Consider the following 26546-nt stretch of genomic DNA (forward strand, 5'->3'; position numbering starts at 1 on the left):
ACGGAATGACGCATGCACGACCTGCTCGACTCGTTGAGCATCCATCATGGAGTAGTCAGGAGCTTAGACTTCCTGGGGACGGCGTTGACGGTAGTGGCGGAAACGACAGACGCTGAAGAATTTAATGAATTCCAACTAATAAATACAATCAATAGAATTTCCACAACAGTCAATCAACTCCTGAGGTCGACAAAAGAATTTCAAATTGATACGGGACACCTATTCGAGATGTTACTAACTCGAAATAGGATGATCGCAATGGAGCCAAAGTTAATGTCGTTAGCCCTAGCATATTAGACCATGCAGACCTGGAAAGTGTGTGGATGGCAGAGCCCACCGAGACCGCGATTAATGAAGTTTTGCCCGTAGTATTCCGTTAAAATTATTAAATTTCCTAAAATTAAGTTAGCCTGCAACAAAATTACCGTTTTCCCCGTTTCCCATCACGACACCATGCTCAGGCTGGAAGAGAACGTAATAGCGGAATGCGACGGGGAGATCTACACAGTGAAGAATTGTTCCATCACACCACTAGCTACGTTTGGCCAGCTGCCGCTAAGATCGTGCGCTCAAGAACTCCACGCTTGAAGCACTGCAAAGTGACCTGCATGCCGTTACATACATTGACGATGGGATTGTCATTGTAAATGATCGCCCGGCTCGCGTGAGTTTGGACAATGGCTTATCACCTATACCGAGAGAGCCACGCTTAACGAAACCCGATTTGTCAACCATGACACATCCCAGAAAAAGGCTCCAGGAGTAGCCAGCTTACCTTCCCTGAATGTCACCTTGGAGCGAAACGTACTCAGTCTTCACCGTTTAAGCGGTTAATGACTATCGGTCTAATCAGATGGTACTGCCATGGTTGATCGGCTTGACCTATCGGCGAGTCACCCAGGCCAGAAGAAGAACGGCCCAGCTAAAGAGAGGATTACCCATATAGGGTCGGCCGAGGGCGGTCTCATTCCTGAGAGGGGAGTAGTTGACTAGTAGTTGACATCCACGTACGAGCATCGGCCAGCCACCCGCCCGTCTACAACCCATTGCTACTGCTCTGGGCCTCTGTTAAGAGGTCTGATTTAGTGTAGTTTAATTTACATAAAATACCTAGAAGATCAGAGCATACAGGCAGTATCGGAAGAACATATGTACGAGTTTGTGGAATTTAAAGCGATAATGAATATAACAGACTTAATATTTTCAATAAAACTACCGATCTTTAAAATAGGATCGTATTCTGTGCATAGAATTATATCATTATCTATGAATAAGTCAGACCGGAATATGTAATAATTAATAACAAATAAATTTATAAATAAAAAAAGAAATCAGAAAATAAATATTTGTAAGAAGTCGCATTTTTTGCCCAAGTTGATAAAAGGGCGCCGCGCTTAACAAGCACGTGCTTGGTGTCGTTGGGCCACTTGTTTGTACTGTTTGAAGTGCATCAATGTCCATATAAAAAAAAACTACAACATTGTAAATGGGCTTATGATGAACTTATCAGCAGGAAGAAAGAGGACTGCGAGGCAAGAGATGCAGGGCTCATAGCTAGGATAACTTAAGCATTTACTCACGGAGGTCCCCCACCGAAATCCCGCAGCCGCACACTTACAACGGCCGGCCAAAGTTACCGCCTCAGCACTTACTTACTTTGTTGGCAATCAAAAATGCTAAACACCAACAACCAAATATACGGCTGCAACTGGTCCGATTTTAGGTCCATTCCTATATTATATATTTTTTGTTGGCCACCTGGGCTAATGAGAGGATGTAGACGATAAATGTGTTGGGGGCTTGTTTTTTGCTTTCTCCCACCCCTATTCTTTTTCGTAGCACTTGGAAATAGTGACGGCTCGCTGCCCCGAGATGGTGATTCGGAACCGGTGACCCCATTCGCGTCTTAAGAAGCGGACTCTGGTACGTTCATGCTGGAGAACAAACTGGACTAGGGTCGGGGGTAGGCGGCGGTCAGGCGTGTCGACTTGCCATGCTGGAGGAGCTACGACCCAGAGGTCCTCACTCAGAGCCTCCTCTGCACCGGGAAATTCCCGAAAATCTTCCAGTCCCCATTCCGTGTTTTCGGCCTCTGATGTAGCTGTCCCTGGCTGTCTTCCGAGGGCTGTCGGTGAGATTGTACGCCCTAAGGTCGATCTGAGTAGACGGGTGGAGGTATGCAACCCTTGGGCCACGAAAAATGGCGAGACTTGTGCCCTAGGTGACACTGTCCGCGGTGTAGTCGTGTTTAAGATTTCTCCTCCTTGAGTTACTGGCAATGTCACATTAGGTACTGGGCGCCACGGCTCCGAACGATCGCGCCCGGGTGCTTGCATAGGTAGACTGCGCACCGTATCTTGTTGTTCCGCATCGTGCTGGTCCGTATCACTACTCGGTAAAAGCGATCCATAGAGGATCGCTCGGCCTTCATCAAGCACTGCGGGCAGTGGTGGCCCTTCTAGGAACTCTGGACCGGGGTACTGTATATCTTCCATCGGGAGAAGTGTGGAATCAGGAGCTGCTAGGAGCAGGACATCATCGACATCGTTGGGAGTGCTCTCGGATCGGGATTCCAACTGGAATAGGCTATTCAGGTAGTCTTCAAAGTCCTCAGCCGTTGCCCTGCGACCATCGCCTCCTTCGGATGAATCGTCGGACGATGACGTGCCGGCCCTTCCGGTATCTTGGTCCATCTCAACACACCACTCAACGTGTCCTTGTGTAAAGGAGTGCTGGCCTTGGGTTACTGACAATGGCGAGACTGGTGCCCTAGGTGACAATGGCTGCGGAGTGGTCTGGTTTGAGATTCGGTGTCCGGGGGTTACTTGGTAGATCTCCCAAGCTACGTTCGCTGCCCTGACAGCGTCACCTAGGGGTGGTTGATATCCGCCGTTTCCAAAGCGACCATCGCCCCCAACCGGAGAATCATCGGACGATGACAAGTCGGTCCCTCCCGTCTCTTGAACCTCTTCAACATCACTTTCCAAGTTTTCTGAGCGCCCCCAGGATGTTACCGACCAGTGATCCGAGACCGTTCCAGGTGTGACGTCGTCCTCGACGTTCAACATCGCCAACCGCTCTACAGTCAGTGTGGTTCTTTCGCTGAAAACTTCGGCGTAGGAGTTTTCTATCGGTGACATCTGAACCTGGCGCACGAAAGGTTCCGTTGAGACCGATTCGTCTTCTTGCAAACTGCTCACCGGGCTTGTTAACTGATCATCATCTTCATCGCTTAGCGATGGTATTTCACTCCCAGTGGAGCTGCATCGGTGTGGTGTGGTGCTGTCCGAATCCGATAACGGGACGGAGCTGCTGCTACTGATGTCGCTCGATGTATCCTCATCATAGTCGTAGGAGTTTTCTATCGGTGACATCTGAACCTGGCGCACGAAAGGTTCCGTTGAGACCGATTCGTCTTCTTGCAAACTGCTCACCGGGCTTGTTAACTGATCATCATCTTCATCGCTTAGCGATGGTATTTCACTCCCAGTGGAGCTGCATCGTGGTGGTGTGGTGCTGTCCGAATCCGATAACAGGACGGAGCTGCTGCTACTGATGTCGCTCGATGTATCCTCATCATAGTCGATAGATTGATAAAGGCCGTCCTGGTTCATCCTAGGAATGTATTGGAAAAGAAAAAATGTATATCGGTTAAAATAATTCAAATAAAAACACCTCTTAACGAGGTGAAAATAAAGGGACGATCGAACCTACATACAAAAGTTCTGATATCAACGTGTAATATACGATCTACTAAATAAATACACTTTCTTAATTTTTTATTTTCGTAACGCATAATTTAAATCAAACAACTAAGCAATGGCATATTGAATTCAGCGTGGCGAAACTGCAAATACTTCCCAAGATACGGGTATACAAAATTTAGCTATTTATAGCTGTTTCTCCGGCAAACTATCTTGTTTTTCCGAAATTAATTTAGCTGTTTAGCATCATCCTAAATATTCAAAACATTCAAATAGAATTTGGATACGTACAAAAAAGGTCAATGCTCAGGAAGTGTGGGATGCTCTGAACTGGTAAATATGGCCATTTTTGTTGATTAAGAACTTTGACATGGGTATTTTTACAAGAAGGTGTCGTACGCCAAAAATGGAGATATCACAAGGGCTACACCCTAAAATTTTATTTCATTTTTAGTTGGAGTCGTTAGAAAGTTGAAACAAAGAACTCTGACCAATAATTTTTAAACGGTGGTATTTAGACAACTCGTGATTAACATGCGTACATAGTACTTCGAAATACCCTTCTAACGACGTATAGCACAAGCCTGTTGCTTCAGTACCAAACTAGCTAGTTTTTTTCAAAAGTGGTAGAACGAATGTTTCTTATATTGAGCTTTTCAACATCGTCTAGAATTTTCAGGACTCTAAAATAACGTTTTGGGACAAAGTGACATGTCAGTTTGACAAACAAAATACAATTTTCCAACAATTGGAGAGACACGTACATGTTGCTCCAAAATAAAGATCACAATACTGAACCAATGTGTTTTGCATAATAAAGAGGTTAATCTAAACTTATGGTATTGCAATAATCACCACATGGCGACCGTGACAGCGGTCTTGTAAGACCAAGGACAGAAGTAGCATCAACAACAACAGCGGCATCGGCAAAAGAAACATTTCACCATAAAACTGATGGACAACAGAAAACCCACATCTGAGTGAGTAGAGTTGAGTAATGGGCAAGCAGCTCGGTGGTATAAACCACAAAATAAATAAAAGATTAGTCAAACTAAAGTGGCTAATATACAAACAATCGCCATCGCCTGCATGGTCTACAGCCCAGAAGTTACAAACTGAGCTTGACCATCTTATAGAGACCCTACGTGTGAAAAAATAAGCCTCTCACCCTAACTCGCCAGATAATAATAATCAAATAAAGAACTTGTTAAAAAAAAAACCCATTCACATACCAGCAGTACTGCCGAAACTAAAGAAGAGGTGTCCTGTTGACTGCGAGGGACCGCTATTCTCACCACATTGCGTTGCGACGTGCAACCAGAAGGATCAATAGCCTGTGCCAACCCAGCATCGGCAACGCGACGCACATCAAGCTGGCCAAGGAACCCACAGTGCCACAGAGGGCACAGAAGCTGGCCGCACTACAAAGAGTACAGGAAACATCAAATGCTAAATATAGAGTATATTTAGAATATTAATAATATAAAACAAAATTGTAAAATCGTGCGAATTTGCTCGATAGCAGTGCAGCCCGTATAGCTGTACGAAAATGACGAAAATAAATTCTTATCCAAACTCTGTTTGTTCTTTCGTTTGACACAATTTATATCAAATACTCTATAAGCATGAAATGGAATGGCATCTATTGAATGCCGAATTAGTTGAAATCAAATTAAAATTTGATAAATCGTACAAATGCTTGACGCAAAATAGGAATATTACAAACGTGACAAAAAAGGAAGTAAGCACGCAACGATATTAGTTGCCTGTTTCAATCAAGCACGATCATTGATACACGACAACAGAGAGAAACTAAATATTCACCATTGGTCGTACGTATCAAGATTTTTACATAGATTAAAAAATAATCTAAATAGTATCAAAACAAAGTACTCATTTGATATAACAATACCCTCAATATTAAACACTCCAGCAGTAGTCGAAGAAGATACAAATACAGATATAGACTTTGCTAGCGATTCCAAAGTAGCAAGTGATTCAGAAACTAAAACAAAAAAAGAAGATATACATGATCTAATAATACCAGCGGTAATAATTTTACCAGAGCCATCCGAATCTGTATCAGAGTCCGTAATCGAAAAAACAGTAAATATGGCTATGACACATCTAGAATATCTAAAGTTAGCCTCATCGATAATACATGAGTTCGATGGAAAGGCAGAAAACCTAACGAGTTTCATAGACGGTTTGAGTCTAATTGATTCCATAAAAGGTCCTCATGAAACAGTTGTTATTAGTCTAATAAAGACAAAATTAAAAGACCATGCAAGAAAGTTAATAACCAATGAAGAGACAATTACAGCCATAATTGACAAACTACAATTTAAAGTAAAAGGAGAATCAGTAGAAGTAATTTCAGCAAAATTACTGAATTCACAACAAAAACAAAAAACGGCCAACCAATATGTACAAGAAGTAGGTAAGTTGACAAAGGCCCTAGAAGGAGCCTATATCAACGATAGACTAACTTCAGAAATAGCTGCCAAATACAGCACAGCACATGCTGTTAAGGCAATGGTCAAAAACTGTTCAATAGAAAGGGTAAAATACATCATGGCACGCTAATAGCGTCCTGTATTTCAGTGGGCAACAAAACAATAGAGGTAGCCGTGGAAGCTACCGAGGAAGGGCCAATTATAACAACAACAATAATAGAGGCGGAGGACAGTACTGAAGAAATTAAAGGGGTCGCGGTAACTCAAGTCGCGGCCACGGTAACAATAACCCCTCTAACGTACGTGTAACACAGAGCAGTTCGGAAAACTGCCAGACACCTTTAGGTACCCAAAATTAAATAAAAAAGTACACACAATAAACTTGAGTCTGAATATGTTTGTAACCTTTAAGAACACTTCTACAAACAGTACTCTCACATTTCTGCTAGATACAGGAGCAGATATATCACTAATCAAAGAAAACTCAGTTGTCTTTGATAACATTGAAAAAGAAAAAACTGTAAATATTCAAGGCATTGGACATGGCATTTTCACGTCCAATGGCTTAATCCAAATTCAGCTACAGACAAACAGATATATTATTTCACATAATTACAATTTAGTCCGTAAAGATTTTGCAATACCATGTGATGGAAATACAGGAGTTCATAAAAACCCTTTCATTAAAACCTTTAATTGCAAACTAGACTGTGAACCAGAAAATAATTGGTTCATACTAAGACCAAATAACCTGAAATACCCCATTTATGTTCCAATAAAATTCAGCTCCGGTAATAATTTAATACTATTACTGGCAAGATCTGAAGTTGTCCGAAAGTTAGACATTAACTCAACAGAAGATAATGTCTTAATTCCTAACCAGGAAATTACATCTGGTATTTATGCTGCAAATACAGTGGCAACATCGAATAACGCATTTGTCCGTTTACGGAATACAACCAGTAACGACCAATTAGTCGACATAAATAATATCAATTATGAACCTCTTTCGAAACAGAAGAAGTCATAGCTTAACTATAAAAACATTTTCCAAAACAATTTAAGTCACAACTTACTGAAATATGTTCAAAATATAGTAATAAATATGAAGACTAAACGATAATGAACAGAACACCGCATAGTCATCAAGAAGAGATAAAGAAACAAGTAAACAAGCTAATAAAGAACAATATAGTTGAAGAATCTGTATCCGAGTATAATAGCCCTCTTTTATTAGTATCCAAAAAACCACTTCCAGGTTCAGTCGTTAAGAAATGAAGATTAGTAATAGACTAATGCCAAATAAATAAAAAATTTCTGTCCGATAAATTTCCCCTACCCAGGATCGACGACATTCTAGGTCAACTAGATAGAACTAAATACTTTTCATGCCTTGACCTTATGTCAGGATTTCATCAAATAGAGCTAGAAGAAAGCTCAAGAAATATAATGTCATTTTCAATAAACAATGGATCATATCGCTTCACGCGACTGCCATTTGGCTTAAAAATAGCCAATTAAAAATAAACCAATTAAAAATAGCACCGTGGGAAAATATCTTTGAAAAAATTCAATAGATAAATTCAAAAATATGGGCAATGAAATACTGAACACATTACGAGTATCGCTACTCAACCCGGTGACTATAATACATAAAAATAAAGAGAAAGAAGCTATACTGTCTACACTACATGATGATCATTAACCATCAACCCATTAACCATAACTGAAACACCAGTAAAAGCTTTCGACAGAGTTATAGTGGATACAATTGGTCCATTACCAGAGTCAGAGCTAAATATTTAGTAGCTACACCAGTTGCAAACAAAAGTGCAACAACAATAGCAAACGAAATAATTCAATCTTTTATTCTCAATTATAAATGATTTGTGCAAATATTTAAAAATACAAAATATAACATCAAATGCACATCATCACCAAACTGTCCGAACAATAGAAAGAAGTCATCGAACATTTAATAAATATATACGATCCTACATATCAGTTAATAAAACTGACTGGGACGTATGGCTTCAATATTTTGTTTATTGTTTCAACACAGCCCCTTCTATGGCACATAGCTATTGTCCATATGAATTAGTATTTGGAAAAACAAGCAGTCTACCAGAATACCTTAATACCATAAGTACTGTAGAACCTATATACAACATAGATGATTATGCTAGAGAAAGTAAATATAGATTTAAAGTAGCTTATAAAAGAGCAAGAAATATGCTTGACTTAAATAAACATAAAAATAAGAAATTATATGATTCGAAAGCGAAGGAGACATCTATATATTCCTGTGACTAACTTTTCGACAAATCTAGTACACCCTTTTAATAAATAAGTAATTCTACCTGTTAGATGTCATAAAAGCACCGCAAAACTTTCGGTATTGAAAAAGAATATTTATTCGTGTGACCTATTTTTCGACGAATCTAGAACACCCTTTTAATAAACAAGTAACAAGTAGAACAATTCTGTGTTAGCAGGGAAAGAATAACAAAACAAAAAGTGGTTCGATGATGGGGTCAGGACTGAACTTTAAATTAATTTATCAATTTCCTATCTTAGTAATGTGTAGCGTTCTTGATTTTCTTTCAGTAGGAAGATGTGAGTAACTTATTTCTTGTAAATGTATGATAATTAAAAACACGTTGCTCCATATCTCTGCGTACAGTCCAACTAAATTCATACTTTGACTTAAACGTCAAATAACTCGGATAATAAAATGATTTGCGAGCATAAAACAAGTATATTGTTTTAAGCATTCATTTAACGCAGATTATGGGTTTCATAGAAAGATATGGGCTTTGCGTTTTTCCTATTTAGTCCTTTAAGCGTTTTTCCTTATATTCATTTTTAATCGTAACAATCCCGAAAATGTAAGCACCTGAAATCTTCGCTCAGCTACGAAAATCCTTATTAATGGGGTCAAACGATGGTACGCGATCACCGTATGTGTACGAACATACGTATGTTAAATAGTTTAATTTCTTTATGTATGTACATACGTATATTAAATTGCACTTGGTTAGATACATACACGTAAAAAATGTTTTATCATTCGCGCAGCAGAGGTTAATTTACCTTGTAATGCTGGGGAAACCACCAGTTCCTTTGCCGCTCAGCTTGAAGTACCACGAATAGTTGATAGTGGAAATCTGCGATATCGCTTGCCTACGATGAAGGTCTTTTGGCTGGTAAAACCCGAAACTTTCCAGAAACTGATAATAAAAGGCTAGTAGATGAGGTAGTGCGTTGAATTCTGATTTAAATGAAAACTGTGAGCTTGTCTAGATGACAGTTCTATGGCTTGTAAAGAAACGGTTCCTTGGTTCCCTTGAAACGTTTTATTTTTTTTTCATTTTAATATATACTGGATATTCAAATCGGTGCCTGTCTTGTAGTGGTTTAAATTTGGGTGGAACATTTTAAGTTTTGTCCGGTAGATAAGTTAGGATGGAAATGAGAATATACTAAAAGATTAAAATGTAGTTTTTACATTTGTTCAGCTACATTGTGTTCAGCGTGGTAACACATACCTCCCTTGCAGAAATAGCTCGCAATCGAAAGGAATTTTACTACACTTTTAAAGGTATTCTTTTAGACACATCAAGATATATCCGTCTGTCCGTATGAACGCTGAGCTCTCGAAAACTTTAAAAGCCACAGTTTTTGAGTTTGGCATGCAGATTCTTAGGTGTTCTTCGCAACGCTCAAATTCCACATAAAATGGTGGCTCCTACAGTTCAAGTGCTAGAAAAAAAACATTAACTGAAATGTGCTCTTCTCGTAATACCTGAAAATTACCAAAACACATTTTCCACGCTCATTCAAATGCTCACAAACCGCCCACGAACTTTAAAAATACTAAGTTTGAACGTTGAGATCTAGAAAACTATCAAATGAAGATAGATGTTGAAATGCAAATTAATGCAAATTAAATGATAAAGTTTATTATAGTTATTACATAGAACGCGAAAGGGCTCGTGCAGACAAAAACTTGATGTACATCGTGGCAAATTTAGAGGATAATAATTTCGTGTTAGTCTAACGGGAACGTTGAATGTTAGGCGGTTTGAAAGTTCTGCAGAATCAATGTCACCTCTTATAAGATTTTGTATCAAAATAGTACCAAGCATTGTTCTACGATTTACAAGTGTAGGTAAATTAAGCAATTGTAATCTACTCTCTTAGGAAGGAAGCCTTACGTTTTGATCCCAGTTTAAACTACGCAGGGAAACTAAGAGAAATTTTTTTTTACCGACTCAATACGGTCGATGTGCACTTGATATTGTGGACTCCAAACCGACGAATAATATTCCAAAATAGGACGGACAAGGGTCATCAAATTCTTTTGACCAACGCTTTATAAACCCAAGAACACTCATGGCTTTGTTAACAGTGGACATAATGTGGCAGTCAAATTTAAGTTTAGGGTCAAGAAGAACATCTAAATCGTTAACTGAATATATACGGTCAAGTGGCGTATTTTTAAGAAAGTAATTGATAAACGTAGGAGTACCCCTATAAAAAGTCATAACGTTGCATTTAAGGCAGTTCAAATTTAAAAGGTTTTACTCACACCATCCATGAAAACAATCAATTTTCGACTGTAAGTTAAATCCCGACACTATATCATTATATGATAAACAAAGCTTAACATCATCAGCATACATTAGTACACGAGAATGTGTTATGATTGAGGGAAGATCGTTATTAAACAAAGTAAACAGCAAAGGGCCCAAATGACTACCCTGAGGCACAGCAGATATCACGTAGATCAATTTTGAAACAGCATTCTTGAATATAACCCTCTGAGTCCTACCATTCAAGTAACATGATATCCAATATAATAGATTACCAGGAAACCCAAGCTGATCTAATTTGAATAAAAGAAGTGAGTGGTTAACGGAGTCAAAGGCCTTACTAAAATCTGTATATATCTGTATATATCCACTCTAAATCCAATCCCGTGGGGAGTGTTCCAAGCCCCATGCAACAGCAGCGGCTTTCCTAGTTTGGGTGTTAGATAGTTTACTTTGGGTTTGATTTTACTTGGATTTGAAATAGAATCACACAAACATACACACAAAGAGGCAGCAACAGGGCCGTATTGCAGTTTTCCTCACAGCAGCAGCGTTCTCCAGAACGTTTCCGCCTCAACCACATAAAGAACATCAATTAGGTTAACAAAGTGTTTTATTTAGATCTATATCCAAATCAGTTATGTAGCGCGAACCAAAACAAACATCAGAAAATTACATATGCAAGTAAAGATGTATGGGCGAGGCTTAATGGGCGGCAGCCTCGTTGAAAGCGCTTTCATCGCAGTATGCGGCAATAAATAATTTGTAAGTCAATATTTTCTTTAAATTGAATTTCATGGAAAACTAAGGAGCACCAAAGCAATGAAACGGAAAAACTGAGTGCGAAAAGAAGTGCAAGGAACATAGTCGCCCGCTATCATCCCTCCCTTTTCCCCTTACCAGGCTTGGGACCACGCATGTGGTCGCGCAAGCGCGCCTGTTACTGCTGATGTTTTGCTCACAGCACCACCTCCACCCAAACCCCCTCGAGCTTTGGGCCATTAGCGGCGATGCCGTTTAGCCCGGACATAAAACCGCCGACACAGCAGACTCAGGATACCGAACCGGGTAAACAACTGGGTCACAGGCATCCGGCCGGAAAGGGCTGACCGAAGGAGTTTCTCAATCTCAGCATATGTACCCCACTCTTAATGTTAGCTCTCATTTTATATACACAGAATTGAATAAAATCAGTCTTGTCCTTATTTCATTGGAATACCCAAATAAGCACCTATATCTATACTACTGTGATCAGCCACTTTCGGACCACAGACATAATTCGCCTGTCTTTAAACATTTGGCTTTAGTGACTATAGTCGCTGTGCAAAAATTTGTTTGTGTTTACGGTTTGCAAATGCAATCTAATGCACAATTAGCGTTTACAAATTACTTTCCCGTTTCGATTCTAAGATTTATTTATTTTATTTCCATATTTCTATGTTCAATGTTCTAATTTAGCGTTAGCCAATAAATTATAATAAATTGCTAAGAGATTTCGTAGTTGTACTTTGTCTGGGCCAGCACCGGTAAAAATGTGGAAAGGGGCCGTGGGAAGAGGCCTTTCCCACGAAGTACGGGCAAAGGTAGGCCGGGCAATTGCCCACAGCAACATCAGTGGTTATATCTTAATATGTAAATAAGTTAACAAACCCGGTTCCCGTGAGGAGAATTTGTCGAGTTGCAGGCCATATCCGGTGGCCAACACGCGCAGAAAGGAAACTACCAACTCCACACTCTGGGGACCATCGACCGGAATCCGACCAGAAACACTCTCGCAGGACCCGGCGCTTTAGCTGCAGCGCTGGGAACACTCGCTCAGCGAATGATCGCCGGATATCAAGTGCTGACCCCGCACTTTGACAGTAGCGCTGCGACCAGGCAAAGGCCTTGTAGTATGCAAGTTGTATGACACATTACTTAGCGGCTCTTGCCCAATTTATAAACAACTTTGAGGTAAGAGCTGTTTTTCATTCATTAAACAAAGCCTCCAATCGATTTCCACTCAGAGCAGTTTCACACTCTCAGCTTTAAACGGATTCTGTAAACACCAGAGCCCCAAAAAGAGAACACAAAGTCCGCTAACGTAAACATCGATTTCCGGCAAAATTTTAATTCTGCAAAATTTCAATTTCAAATTTAATTGACAAATTTCATCATCCTATTTTCCGTCTTTCTTGGATGATTCTTTTAATCAGATTTTTCAGATAAATCTCTTAAGATGAGGTTTGATTATGGATTATTAAACCGAAGTCAGGCCGTCCGTTTTTTTAATCCGAATTGATCGGTCGACAACTTGAATATCGCGAGCAGTGAAAATTAAGTTCGGTACTAATAACAATTGTGTAAACTAGTGAATAAGAAGTAACAATAAAAACAAGAAAGGAAGTTAACTGATTTTGATAAAATTTAATTCGAAATTCAGAACTAATTAAAAAATGTTATTTTCAAGCTAAGAAGGTTATATGTCAAAAAGCACCAAAGCTATAATTTGTTGTATATTATTTTTCCACCAATTTTCCGGTCGTTCCTATGACAGCTATATGATATAGTCTTCCGATTTTGATAAAATTTAATTTGAATTTCAGAACTAATTAAAAAATGTTATTTCCAAGCTTAAACGGTTATGTGTTAAAAAACACCTAAGATATAATTTTTTCATGTTATTTTACCACTAATTTTCAGATCGTTACTAAAAAAATTAATTTGAAATTCAGAACTTATTGAAAAATGATATTTCCAACAGTAGGAGGTTAAATGTCAAAAAACACCAAAGATGTAATTTTTTTTAAATATTTTCCCCGCTAGTTCCTATGGGAGTTATAAGATATAGTTGTCCAATCCGGCTGGTTCCGACTTATATACAACATGCAATAGAAAGAAGACTTTTGCTTCTGCCCGATAGCTTCAAAACTGAGAGACTAGTTTGCGTAGAAACGGACAGACAGACATGGCTAGATCGACTCTTCTAGTGACGCTGATCAAGAATAAATATACTTTCTGGGGTCTGAAACGTTTCATTCACTGCGTTGCAAACTTTTTAAATTTAAAAAAAACATTTTACCTCCTAAGTTTATTGCAAAACATTTTAAAATTAAAAACAAAACATTTTGGGTGCAAAAGAAGGGTCTAAACATTTAAAAAAGTAATACATATACGGAAATACAGGATGATCTAGACACAGATGAGTCTTGTAATTTTTTATGATTTATGATGGTGACGTGCACCCGCAGTAAAAACTCCTTTTTATAAAATAATAATAAAAAACCGTAAAGCCTTCGCCGATCCAGACGAGGCGCTACCTTTCAACATTAACACGGTATCTACGATAAAAACGGATGGGGAGCCGGTATATTCCAGGTCATACCCGCACCCCATGGGTGTAACCGAGTTCGTCAACGCAGAGGTTAAACAACTTCTAGCGGACGGCGTAATAAGGCCATCCAAATCTCCTTATAACAACCCAACCTGGGTTGTAGATAAAAAAGGAATTGACGAAAACGGGTTAAAAAAAAAGCGATTGGTTATCGACTTTAGGAAGTTGAACCAAAAAACAGTGGACGATAGATACCCTATCCCTATGATTTCGACAATACTGTCAAATATGGGAGAGTCCAAATTTTTTACCACTCTTGACCTCAAGTCAGGTTTCCACCAGATAGAGCTGGCAGAGAAAGACCGAGAAAAAACGGCTTTTTCGATAAATAACGGCAAACACTAATTCTGTAGACTGCCTTTTGGGCTCAAGAATGCTCCAAGTATTTTCCAGAGAGCCATAGATGATGTCCTAAGAGAAGGAATATCTAAGATATGCCACGTTTATGTCGATGATGTTATAATATTCTCCAAAACCAAAGAAGACCATATTAACGATATCAATTGGGTACTACAAAAACTTCTTGAGGACGGCATGAGAGTATCCCAAGAAAAGTCAGTTCTTTAAAAAGAGCGTTGAATATCTCGGATTCATAGTGTCACAAGGGGGACTGCGGACATCACGCGAAAAAGTGAAGGCTATTAAAGAGTTCCGCCGCCAAAAACTTTGTTCGAACTTAGATCCTTTCTAGGACTAGCAAGTTACTACAGGTGCTTTATTAAAAACTTCGCGGCAATCGCCAGGCCCCTAACAAGTATCCTTAAAGGCGAAAACGGAAAGACGAGCAAATATCAGTCAAGAAAAATTGATATCGATCTTAACAAAGAACAAAGTGAAACATTCCACAGACTAAGAGAAATCCTAGCATCAGAAGATGTTTTACTTTCCTATCCAGACTTTTAAGAGACCGTTCGATTTGACAACGGATGCGTCAGGCTTTGGTCTAGGGGTGGTACTATCGCAAGACGGACGCCCGATAACAATGATATCACGAACACTACGTGATAACGAAAAAAATTTCGCCACCAACGAGCGAGAACTCCTCGCCATAGTTTGGGCACTTAAAAATCTTCGTAATTATCTGTACGGAGTTACGGATCTTTACCGACCATCAGCCTTTAACTTTTGCTGTCTCAGACAAAAACCCTAACGCGAAATTAAAACGATGGAAAGGGATTATTGATGACCACGGGGCAAAGCTGATTTATAAAGCGGGGAAAGAATATTTCGTAGCAGACGCATTATCTCGTCAAAATATAAATGTATTAGAAGATACAGTAGAATCTGACGCGGCTACCATGCACAGCGAACAATCCCTGACCTACCCTATAGAAACAACGGACAAACCGGGAAACTGTTTAAGGAACCAAATAATAATTGAAGAGGGGAACAGTTCATCGGTAAGCACACTCATTTTGTTTAAAACCAAGGTGAGACACATAGTAAACATTTCGGACCATGACAATTTGCTAAATGTGTTACAGGATGTAGTTATTAACAATGCAGTGAACGCAATACATTGTTCGCTCCCAATCCTGGCAAAAATCCAGCACCGACTAGTAGGATTGTTCCCAGGATCCGTATTTAGACACACGAAATATTTCGTTCAAGACATAACGGACAAAAGCGAGCAGAAGGAAATTATATTAACAGAACACAATAGAGCCCATCGAGCGGCTCAAGAAAATGTAAAACAAATTTTAAGGGACTACTTTTTCTCCAAAAAGCTTAATTTAGCCATAGAAATAACCTTAAATTGCAAGACCTGTTCTATGGCAAAATACAAACGCCATCCATCCAAACAGGCTATAGCACAAACTCCAATACCAGGTTATGTAGGGGAAATTCTTTATATCGATATCTTTTCCACAGACGGAATCTTCTTTCTTACGTGTGTCGATAAATTTTCTAAATTCGCCACGGTGCAGGTTATCGCATCAAGGGCTATTGTCGACATTAAGGCCCCTATATTACACATATTAATTTTTTTCCAAATATAAAAACAATTTATTGCGACAACGAAAGGTCATTAAATTCCGAAACAATAAAATCAATGTTATTAAACAACTTTAATATTACTATTTCGAACGCACCACCTCTCCACAGTACCTCAAACGGCCAAGTGGAGAGATTTCATAGCACTTTAGCAGAAATAGCCCAATGCCTAAAAATAGAACATAAGCTGAACGACACCACTGAGATAATCCTTTTGGCTACCAACAAATATAATAAATCAATTCATTCAGTAACCAACGAAAAACCCATAGAAATTGTCCATTCCAAGCCCGCAGAATTCGAAAGGGAAAATAGCAAGAAAATCCAACAGGCACAGGAAAAAACCATCTACCAAATTAACAAAGATAGGACCCATAGGAACTATCAAGTCGGCAAAAAAGTTTTTCTGAAAGCAAATAAACGATTAGGAAACAAGTTTCGCCGCAATGCTCAGAGGGAATCATTGAGGCAGATTTGGGGACCACGGTTCTCATTAAGGGGAGGGTGGTTCACAAGGACAATCTTCGATAAAGATCCTTACTACGCTTTTCGTTATTCTATTCTTTTCATATTATTTCTAGGTTAAGACAATATCTTTTTATCTTGGCACTAGTGGCTGTTAGGACAGACGTGACGGTGAAACTCAACGACTACACGAACGCAGACTATATCCCGATAGAAGACAACGACATCGTAATCTGGGAGACTTACGGATACTTACAACACGCAACGAACCTGACATCTTACGATGACTACGTAGAGCAGACAGAAGCAATGACGAAAACGTTTACTGACGATCATAGGACACCAGTAATATTAACGGACCTCCGACACATTCGCAAGTTGGTAGCTACCTTAAAAATCCACAATAGAGCAGCGACTGGGAGCAGATAAAAATCAATCAAGAGAATAATGAGAACAAACGAGGGACAAACAGATTTAAATATCAAATTTCAAGAACGCTTAAATGAACTCGCGAACGCGATGAATAAAATTCAAAAATTCGATACAGAAAAAGAAAGACACCTTCTGGAAATTATTTTGGCAAAAAATAGAATCGTTATCACAGATTTAGAAAACATTCTTATGGGCTTAGCCCTGGCAAAAATAAACATTGTTAGTCCGGCTATCCTGGATAGCACTGACATTGGCGAATTTAAGGACAAACAGCCTATTAATATTGGTCTTGTAGATGATATTAGAAATATCTAGCATAAGTGTCTTCCAAAATTCAGAAATTCTTCACTTCCTAATTAAATTTCCAACTCCAAAGTTCGTATGTAAGAAGGTAACGGTCTACCCGGTCCAGCACAACAACAAGATCCTAGACTTTGAGAACGGGAACTTAGTCGCCGAATGCCTAACGCAGAACCTTAACATCGGCTACTGTAAAGCGACTGTAGGCGCCACCTTCTGCAGGGAACTGCAAAACAACACTTGCGCACAGCAAATCGTTTCCGAAACCACCATCATCAACGACGTTAACGCAACCATTACCGATGATCAGGGCCGAGACCAGGGAATATCGGGAACATACCTGGTGACGTACTCCGACAAGGTAGCCGTCAATGGAACCTGGTTCATAAACCAACTGGGAAGCTCGAAGAAGAAACCTGCAGTATCAGTTATGACCGTAGTAAACATCACTTGTCACCATAACCGGCTAAGTCTTCCATTTCTTCATAAGCTTAGCATGAGGAACCTCCACCACATTGGAACCCTTAATGAGCGGTACTCGATGAGATCCTTCCTCAACAATTCTCTCATCATACTAGTCGCCATCCTGTTATGCTGCCTTATCTGGCTCGGCAAACATTATCTGAAGAACAAACGTCTTGCCAGATCAAGGGCTGCAGATGACATAGAACAGACTGGTCACCGTGACGGCGACCATTTAAAAGAAGGAGAAGTTAGCAAGCGCAAAAGAATTTGGAAAAATTGCCAAATTGCAGACCGGATCCGATGGCCAACACGCGCAAGGGCGGAACTGCTGATCGTGCATTCCCGGGGCAGTTGCCCGAGGCTCGGTCCCAACACGCCTGCAGCGAGTGATCGTCGCTAGCTGGATACGGAATGCTGACATCGCACTTAGGCGGTTGCGCGGCAGCGCAAAAAAGGGCTTCATGGTGCGACCGGGATAGACCTTCAGTTTAGTTTTAAACTGAACTACGCAGCTATAGCTGGCGATCAATATTATAATTAACAATCCATTGTACGAATTAAAATATCTTTGGCTTGAAAAGGCTTAAGTGAAAAAAGTCTCTATACCTTGGTATCTAAATAAAGAAACACAATTAAATAACTTATACATACATATTTAAAATGCTAATTGTCTCTGTATACTTTATACTCCTACTCTGTTACTCTTAAGATTCCTTTTACCAGTTACATACTTTTCAACGAATCTAGTATACCCTTTTCGTCTTCGTATGGGTATAACATTATTCACCACGGCGCCTTTTTTATGCGTCTATTGATACAACAATAAATTAGTATGCACTAGACCTGTAAGATGCCATAAAAGCAACACAAAAATTTGGGTCTTGAATAAGAATATATATTCCTGTGACTTAGTTTTCGACGAGTACACCCTTTTAATAAACAAGTAACAAGTAGAACAATTCTGTGTTAGCAGGGAGAGAATAACAAAACAAAAAGTGGTTCGATGATGGGGTCAGGACTGAACTTTAAATTAATTTATCAATTTCCTATCTTAGTAACGTGTAGCGTTCTTGATTTTTGAAGATGTAACTTATTTCTTGTAAATGTATGATAATTAAAAACACGTTGCTCCATATCTCTGCGTACAGTCCAACTAAATTCATACTTTGACTTAAACGTCAAATAACTCGGATAATAAAATGATTTGCGAGCATAAAACAAGTATATTGTTTTAAGCATTCATTTAACGCAGATTATGGGTTTCATAGAAAGATATGGGCTTTGCGTTTTTCCTATTTAGTCCTTTAAGCGTTTTTCCTTATATTCATTTTTAATCGTAACAATCCCGAAAATGTAAGCACCTGAAATCTTCGCTCAGCTACGAAAATCCTTATTAATGGGGTCAAACGATGGTACGCGATCACCGTATGTGTACGAACATACGTATGTTAAATAGTTTAATTTCTTTATGTATGTACATACGTATATTAAATTGCACTTGGTTAGATACATACACGTAAAAAATGTTTTATCATTCGCGCAGCAGAGGTTAATTTACCTTGTAATGCTGGGGAAACCACCAGTTCCTTTGCCGCTCAGCTTGAAGTACCACGAATAGTTGATAGTGGAAATCTGCGATATCGCTTGCCTACGATGAAGGTCTTTTGGCTGGTAAAACCCGAAACTTTCCAGAAACTGATAATAAAAGGCTAGTAGATGAGGTAGTGCGTTGAATTCTGATTTAAATGAAAACTGTGAGCTTGTCTAGATGACAGTTCTATGGCTTGTAAAGAAACGGTTCCTTGGTTCCCTTGAAACGTTTTATTTTTTTTTCATTTTAATATATACTGGATATTCAAATCGGTGCCTGTCTTGTAGTGGTTTAAATTTGGGTGGAACATTTTAAGTTTTGTCCGGTAGATAAGTTAGGATGGAAATGAGAATATACTAAAAGATTAAAATGTAGTTTTTACATTTGTTCAGCTACATTGTGTTCAGCGTGGTAACACATACCTCCCTTGCAGAAGTAGCTCGCAATCGAAAGGAATTTTACTACACTTTTAAAGTTATTCTTTTAGACACATCAAGATATATCCGTCTGTCCGTATGAACGCTGAGCTCTCGAAAACTTTAGGTGTTCTTCGCAACGCTCAAATTCCACATAAAATGGTGGCTCCTACAGTTCAAGTGCTAGAAAAAAAACATTAACTGAAATGTGCTCTTCTCGTAATACCTGAAAATTACCAAAACACATTTTCCACGCTCATTCAAATGCTCACAAACCGCCCACGAACTTTAAAAATACTAAGTTTGAACGTTGAGATCTAGAAAACTATCAAATGAAGATAGATGTTGAAATGCAAATTAATGCAAATTAAATGATAAAGTTTATTATAGTTATTACATAGAACGCGAAAGGGCTCGTGCAGACAAAAACTTGATGTACATCGTGGCAAATTTAGAGGATAATAATTTCGTGTTAGTCTAACGGGAACGTTGAATGTTAGGCGGTTTGAAAGTTCTGCAGAATCAATGTCACCTCTTATAAGATTTTGTATCAAAATAGTACCAAGCATTGTTCTACGATTTACAAGTGTAGGTAAATTAAGCAATTGTAATCTACTCTCTTAGGAAGGAAGCCTTACGTTTTGATCCCAGTTTAAACTACGCAGGGAAACTAAGAGAAATTTTTTTTTACCGACTCAATACGGTCGATGTGCACTTGATATTGTGGACTCCAAACCGACGAATAATATTCCAAAATAGGACGGACAAGGGTCATCAAATTCTTTTGACCAACGCTTTATAAACCCAAGAACACTCATGGCTTTGTTAACAGTGGACATAATGTGGCAGTCAAATTTAAGTTTAGGGTCAAGAAGAACATCTAAATCGTTAACTGAATATATACGGTCAAGTGGCGTATTTTTAAGAAAGTAATTGATAAACGTAGGAGTACCCCTATAAAAAGTCATAACGTTGCATTTAAGGCAGTTCAAATTTAAAAGGTTTTACTCACACCATCCATGAAAACAATCAATTTTCGACTGTAAGTTAAATCCCGACACTATATCATTATATGATAAACAAAGCTTAACATCATCAGCATACATTAGTACACGAGAATGTGTTATGATTGAGGGAAGATCGTTATTAAACAAAGTAAACAGCAAAGGGCCCAAATGACTACCCTGAGGCACAGCAGATATCACGTAGATCAATTTTGAAACAGCATTCTTGAATATAACCCTCTGAGTCCTACCATTCAAGTAACATGATATCCAATATAATAGATTACCAGGAAACCCAAGCTGATCTAATTTGAATAAAAGAAGTGAGTGGTTAACGGAGTCAAAGGCCTTACTAAAATCTGTATATATCTGTATATATCCACTCTAAATCCAATCCCGTGGGGAGTGTTCCAAGCCCCATGCAACAGCAGCGGCTTTCCTAGTTTGGGTGTTAGATAGTTTACTTTGGGTTTGATTTTACTTGGATTTGAAATAGAATCACACAAACATACACACAAAGAGGCAGCAACAGGGCCGTATTGCAGTTTTCCTCACAGCAGCAGCGTTCTCCAGAACGTTTCCGCCTCAACCACATAAAGAACATCAATTAGGTTAACAAAGTGTTTTATTTAGATCTATATCCAAATCAGTTATGTAGCGCGAACCAAAACAAACATCAGAAAATTACATATGCAAGTAAAGATGTATGGGCGAGGCTTAATGGGCGGCAGCCTCGCAGTATGCGGCAATAAATAATTTGTAAGTCAATATTTTCTTTAAATTGAATTTCATGGAAAACTAAGGAGCACCAAAGCAATGAAACGGAAAAACTGAGTGCGAAAAGAAGTGCAAGGAACATAGTCGCCCGCTATCATCCCTCCCTTTTCCCCTTACCAGGCTTGGGACCACGCATGTGGTCGCGCAAGCGCGCCTGTTACTGCTGATGTTTTGCTCACAGCACCACCTCCACCCAAACCCCCTCGAGCTTTGGGCCATTAGCGGCGATGCCGTTTAGCCCGGACATAAAACCGCCGACACAGCAGACTCAGGATACCGAACCGGGTAAACAACTGGGTCACAGGCATCCGGCCGGAAAGGGCTGACCGAAGGAGTTTCTCAATCTCAGCATATGTACCCCACTCTTAATGTTAGCTCTCATTTTATATACACAGAATTGAATAAAATCAGTCTTGTCCTTATTTCATTGGAATACCCAAATAAGCACCTATATCTATACTACTGTGATCAGCCACTTTCGGACCACAGACATAATTCGCCTGTCTTTAAACATTTGGCTTTAGTGACTATAGTCGCTGTGCAAAAATTTGTTTGTGTTTACGGTTTGCAAATGCAATCTAATGCACAATTAGCGTTTACAAATTACTTTCCCGTTTCGATTCTAAGATTTATTTATTTTATTTCCATATTTCTATGTTCAATGTTCTAATTTAGCGTTAGCCAATAAATTATAATAAATTGCTAAGAGATTTCGTAGTTGTACTTTGTCTGGGCCAGCACCGGTAAAAATGTGGAAAGGGGCCGTGGGAAGAGGCCTTTCCCACGAAGTACGGGCAAAGGTAGGCCGGGCAATTGCCCACAGCAACATCAGTGGTTATATCTTAATATGTAAATAAGTTAACAAACCCGGTTCCCGTGAGGAGAATTTGTCGAGTTGCAGGCCATATCCGGTGGCCAACACGCGCAGAAAGGAAACTACCAACTCCACACTCTGGGGACCATCGACCGGAATCCGACCAGAAACACTCTCGCAGGACCCGGCGCTTTAGCTGCAGCGCTGGGAACACTCGCTCAGCGAATGATCGCCGGATATCAAGTGCTGACCCCGCACTTTGACAGTAGCGCTGCGACCAGGCAAAGGCCTTGTAGTATGCAAGTTGTATGACACATTACTTAGCGGCTCTTGCCCAATTTATAAACAACTTTGAGGTAAGAGCTGTTTTTCATTCATTAAACAAAGCCTCCAATCGATTTCCACTCAGAGCAGTTTCACACTCTCCGCTTTAAACGGATTCTGTAAACACCAGAGCCCCAAAAAGAGAACACAAAGTCCGCTAACGTAAACATCGATTTCCGGCAAAATTTTAATTCTGCAAAATTTCAATTTCAAATTTAATTGACAAATTTCATCATCCTATTTTCCGTCTTTCTTGGATGATTCTTTTAATCAGATTTTTCAGATAAATCTCTTAAGATGAGGTTTGATTATGGATTATTAAACCGAAGTCAGGCCGTCCGTTTTTTTAATCCGAATTGATCGGTCGACAACTTGAATATCGCGAGCAGTGAAAATTAAGTTCGGTACTAATAACAATTGTGTAAACTAGTGAATAAGAAGTAACAATAAAAACAAGAAAGGAAGTTAACTGATTTTGATAAAATTTAATTCGAAATTCAGAACTAATTAAAAAATGTTATTTTCAAGCTAAGAAGGTTATATGTCAAAAAGCACCAAAGCTATAATTTGTTGTATATTATTTTTCCACCAATTTTCCGGTCGTTCCTATGACAGCTATATGATATAGTCTTCCGATTTTGATAAAATTTAATTTGAATTTCAGAACTAATTAAAAAATGTTATTTCCAAGCTTAAACGGTTATGTGTTAAAAAACACCTAAGATATAATTTTTTCATGTTATTTTACCACTAATTTTCAGATCGTTACTAAAAAAATTAATTTGAAATTCAGAACATATTGAAAAATGATATTTCCAACAGTAGGAGGTTAAATGTCAAAAAACACCAAAGATGTAATTTTTTTTAAATATTTTCCCCGCTAGTTCCTATGGGAGTTATAAGATATAGTTGTCCAATCCGGCTGGTTCCGACTTATATACAACATGCAATAGAAAGAAGACTTTTGCTTCTGCCCGATAGCTTCAAAACTGAGAGACTAGTTTGCGTAGAAACGGACAGACAGACATGGCTAGATCGACTCTTCTAGTGACGCTGATCAAGAATAAATATACTTTCTGGGGTCTGAAACGTTTCATTCACTGCGTTGCAAACTTTTTAAATTTAAAAAAAACATTTTACCTCCTAAGTTTATTGCAAAACATTTTAAAATTAAAAACAAAACATTTTGGGTGCAAAAGAAGGGTCTAAACATTTAAAAAAGTAATACATATACGGAAATACAGGATGATCTAGACACAGATGAGTCTTGTAATTTTTTATGATTTATGATGGTGACGTGCACCCGCAGTAAAAACTCCTTTTTATAAAATAATAATAAAAAACCGTAAAGCCTTCGCCGATCCAGACGAGGCGCTACCTTTCAACATTAACACGGTATCTACGATAAAAACGGATGGGGAGCCGGTATATTCCAGGTCATACCCGCACCCCATGGGTGTAACCGAGTTCGTCAACGCAGAGGTTAAACAACTTCTAGCGGACGGCGTAATAAGGCCATCCAAATCTCCTTATAACAACCCAACCTGGGTTGTAGATAAAAAAGGAATTGACGAAAACGGGTTAAAAAAAAAGCGATTGGTTATCGACTTTAGGAAGTTGAACCAAAAAACAGTGGACGATAGATACCCTATCCCTATGATTTCGACAATACTGTCAAATATGGGAGAGTCCAAATTTTTTACCACTCTTGACCTCAAGTCAGGTTTCCACCAGATAGAGCTGGCAGAGAAAGACCGAGAAAAAACGGCTTTTTCGATAAATAACGGCAAACACTAATTCTGTAGACGCCTTTTGGGCTCAAGAATGCTCCAAGTATTTTCCAGAGAGCCATAGATGATGTCCTAAGAGAAGGAATATCTAAGATATGCCACGTTTATGTCGATGATGTTATAATATTCTCCAAAACCAAAGAAGACCATATTAACGATATCAATTGGGTACTACAAAAACTTCTTGAGGACGGCATGAGAGTATCCCAAGAAAAGTCAGTTCTTTAAAAAGAGCGTTGAATATCTCGGATTCATAGTGTCACAAGGGGGACTGCGGACATCACGCGAAAAAGTGAAGGCTATTAAAGAGTTCCGCCGCCAAAAACTTTGTTCGAACTTAGATCCTTTCTAGGACTAGCAAGTTACTACAGGTGCTTTATTAAAAACTTCGCGGCAATCGCCAGGCCCCTAACAAGTATCCTTAAAGGCGAAAACGGAAAGACGAGCAAATATCAGTCAAGAAAAATTGATATCGATCTTAACAAAGAACAAAGTGAAACATTCCACAGACTAAGAGAAATCCTAGCATCAGAAGATGTTTTACTTTCCTATCCAGACTTTTAAGAGACCGTTCGATTTGACAACGGATGCGTCAGGCTTTGGTCTAGGGGTGGTACTATCGCAAGACGGACGCCCGATAACAATGATATCACGAACACTACGTGATAACGAAAAAAATTTCGCCACCAACGAGCGAGAACTCCTCGCCATAGTTTGGGCACTTAAAAATCTTCGTAATTATCTGTACGGAGTTACGGATCTTTACCGACCATCAGCCTTTAACTTTTGCTGTCTCAGACAAAAACCCTAACGCGAAATTAAAACGATGGAAAGGGATTATTGATGACCACGGGGCAAAGCTGATTTATAAAGCGGGGAAAGAATATTTCGTAGCAGACGCATTATCTCGTCAAAATATAAATGTATTAGAAGATACAGTAGAATCTGACGCGGCTACCATGCACAGCGAACAATCCCTGACCTACCCTATAGAAACAACGGACAAACCGGGAAACTGTTTAAGGAACCAAATAATAATTGAAGAGGGGAACAGTTCATCGGTAAGCACACTCATTTTGTTTAAAACCAAGGTGAGACACATAGTAAACATTTCGGACCATGACAATTTGCTAAATGTGTTACAGGATGTAGTTATTAACAATGCAGTGAACGCAATACATTGTTCGCTCCCAATCCTGGCAAAAATCCAGCACCGACTAGTAGGATTGTTCCCAGGATCCGTATTTAGACACACGAAATATTTCGTTCAAGACATAACGGACAAAAGCGAGCAGAAGGAAATTATATTAACAGAACACAATAGAGCCCATCGAGCGGCTCAAGAAAATGTAAAACAAATTTTAAGGGACTACTTTTTCTCCAAAAAGCTTAATTTAGCCATAGAAATAACCTTAAATTGCAAGACCTGTTCTATGGCAAAATACAAACGCCATCCATCCAAACAGGCTATAGCACAAACTCCAATACCAGGTTATGTAGGGGAAATTCTTTATATCGATATCTTTTCCACAGACGGAATCTTCTTTCTTACGTGTGTCGATAAATTTTCTAAATTCGCCACGGTGCAGGTTATCGCATCAAGGGCTATTGTCGACATTAAGGCCCCTATATTACACATATTAATTTTTTTCCAAATATAAAAACAATTTATTGCGACAACGAAAGGTCATTAAATTCCGAAACAATAAAATCAATGTTATTAAACAACTTTAATATTACTATTTCGAACGCACCACCTCTCCACAGTACCTCAAACGGCCAAGTGGAGAGATTTCATAGCACTTTAGCAGAAATAGCCCAATGCCTAAAAATAGAACATAAGCTGAACGACACCACTGAGATAATCCTTTTGGCTACCAACAAATATAATAAATCAATTCATTCAGTAACCAACGAAAAACCCATAGAAATTGTCCATTCCAAGCCCGCAGAATTCGAAAGGGAAAATAGCAAGAAAATCCAACAGGCACAGGAAAAAACCATCTACCAAATTAACAAAGATAGGACCCATAGGAACTATCAAG

The 26546-nt window shown here is 39.0% G+C and overlaps 1 protein-coding gene across 1 annotated transcript in view; it reads right to left on the reverse strand.

Annotated features, from left to right (window-relative positions):
* Nucleotides 1-1712: 1712 nt before the first annotated feature.
* LOC127012490 (uncharacterized) overlaps nucleotides 1713-26546 on the reverse strand; it is a 62695-nt gene continuing 37861 nt past the window's right edge. Inside the window, exon 2 of the mRNA XM_050890438.1 lies at nucleotides 1713-3615. Within this exon, the coding sequence (XP_050746395.1) occupies nucleotides 1824-3614 (1791 nt within the window). The 5' untranslated portion in view covers nucleotide 3615 and the 3' untranslated portion in view covers nucleotides 1713-1823. The remainder of the gene's footprint in view (nucleotides 3616-26546) is intronic.

The sequence above is a fragment of the Drosophila biarmipes genome, chromosome X, assembly GCF_025231255.1.
Source record: "Drosophila biarmipes strain raj3 chromosome X, RU_DBia_V1.1, whole genome shotgun sequence".
Taxonomy (NCBI): Eukaryota; Metazoa; Arthropoda; class Insecta; order Diptera; family Drosophilidae; genus Drosophila; species Drosophila biarmipes.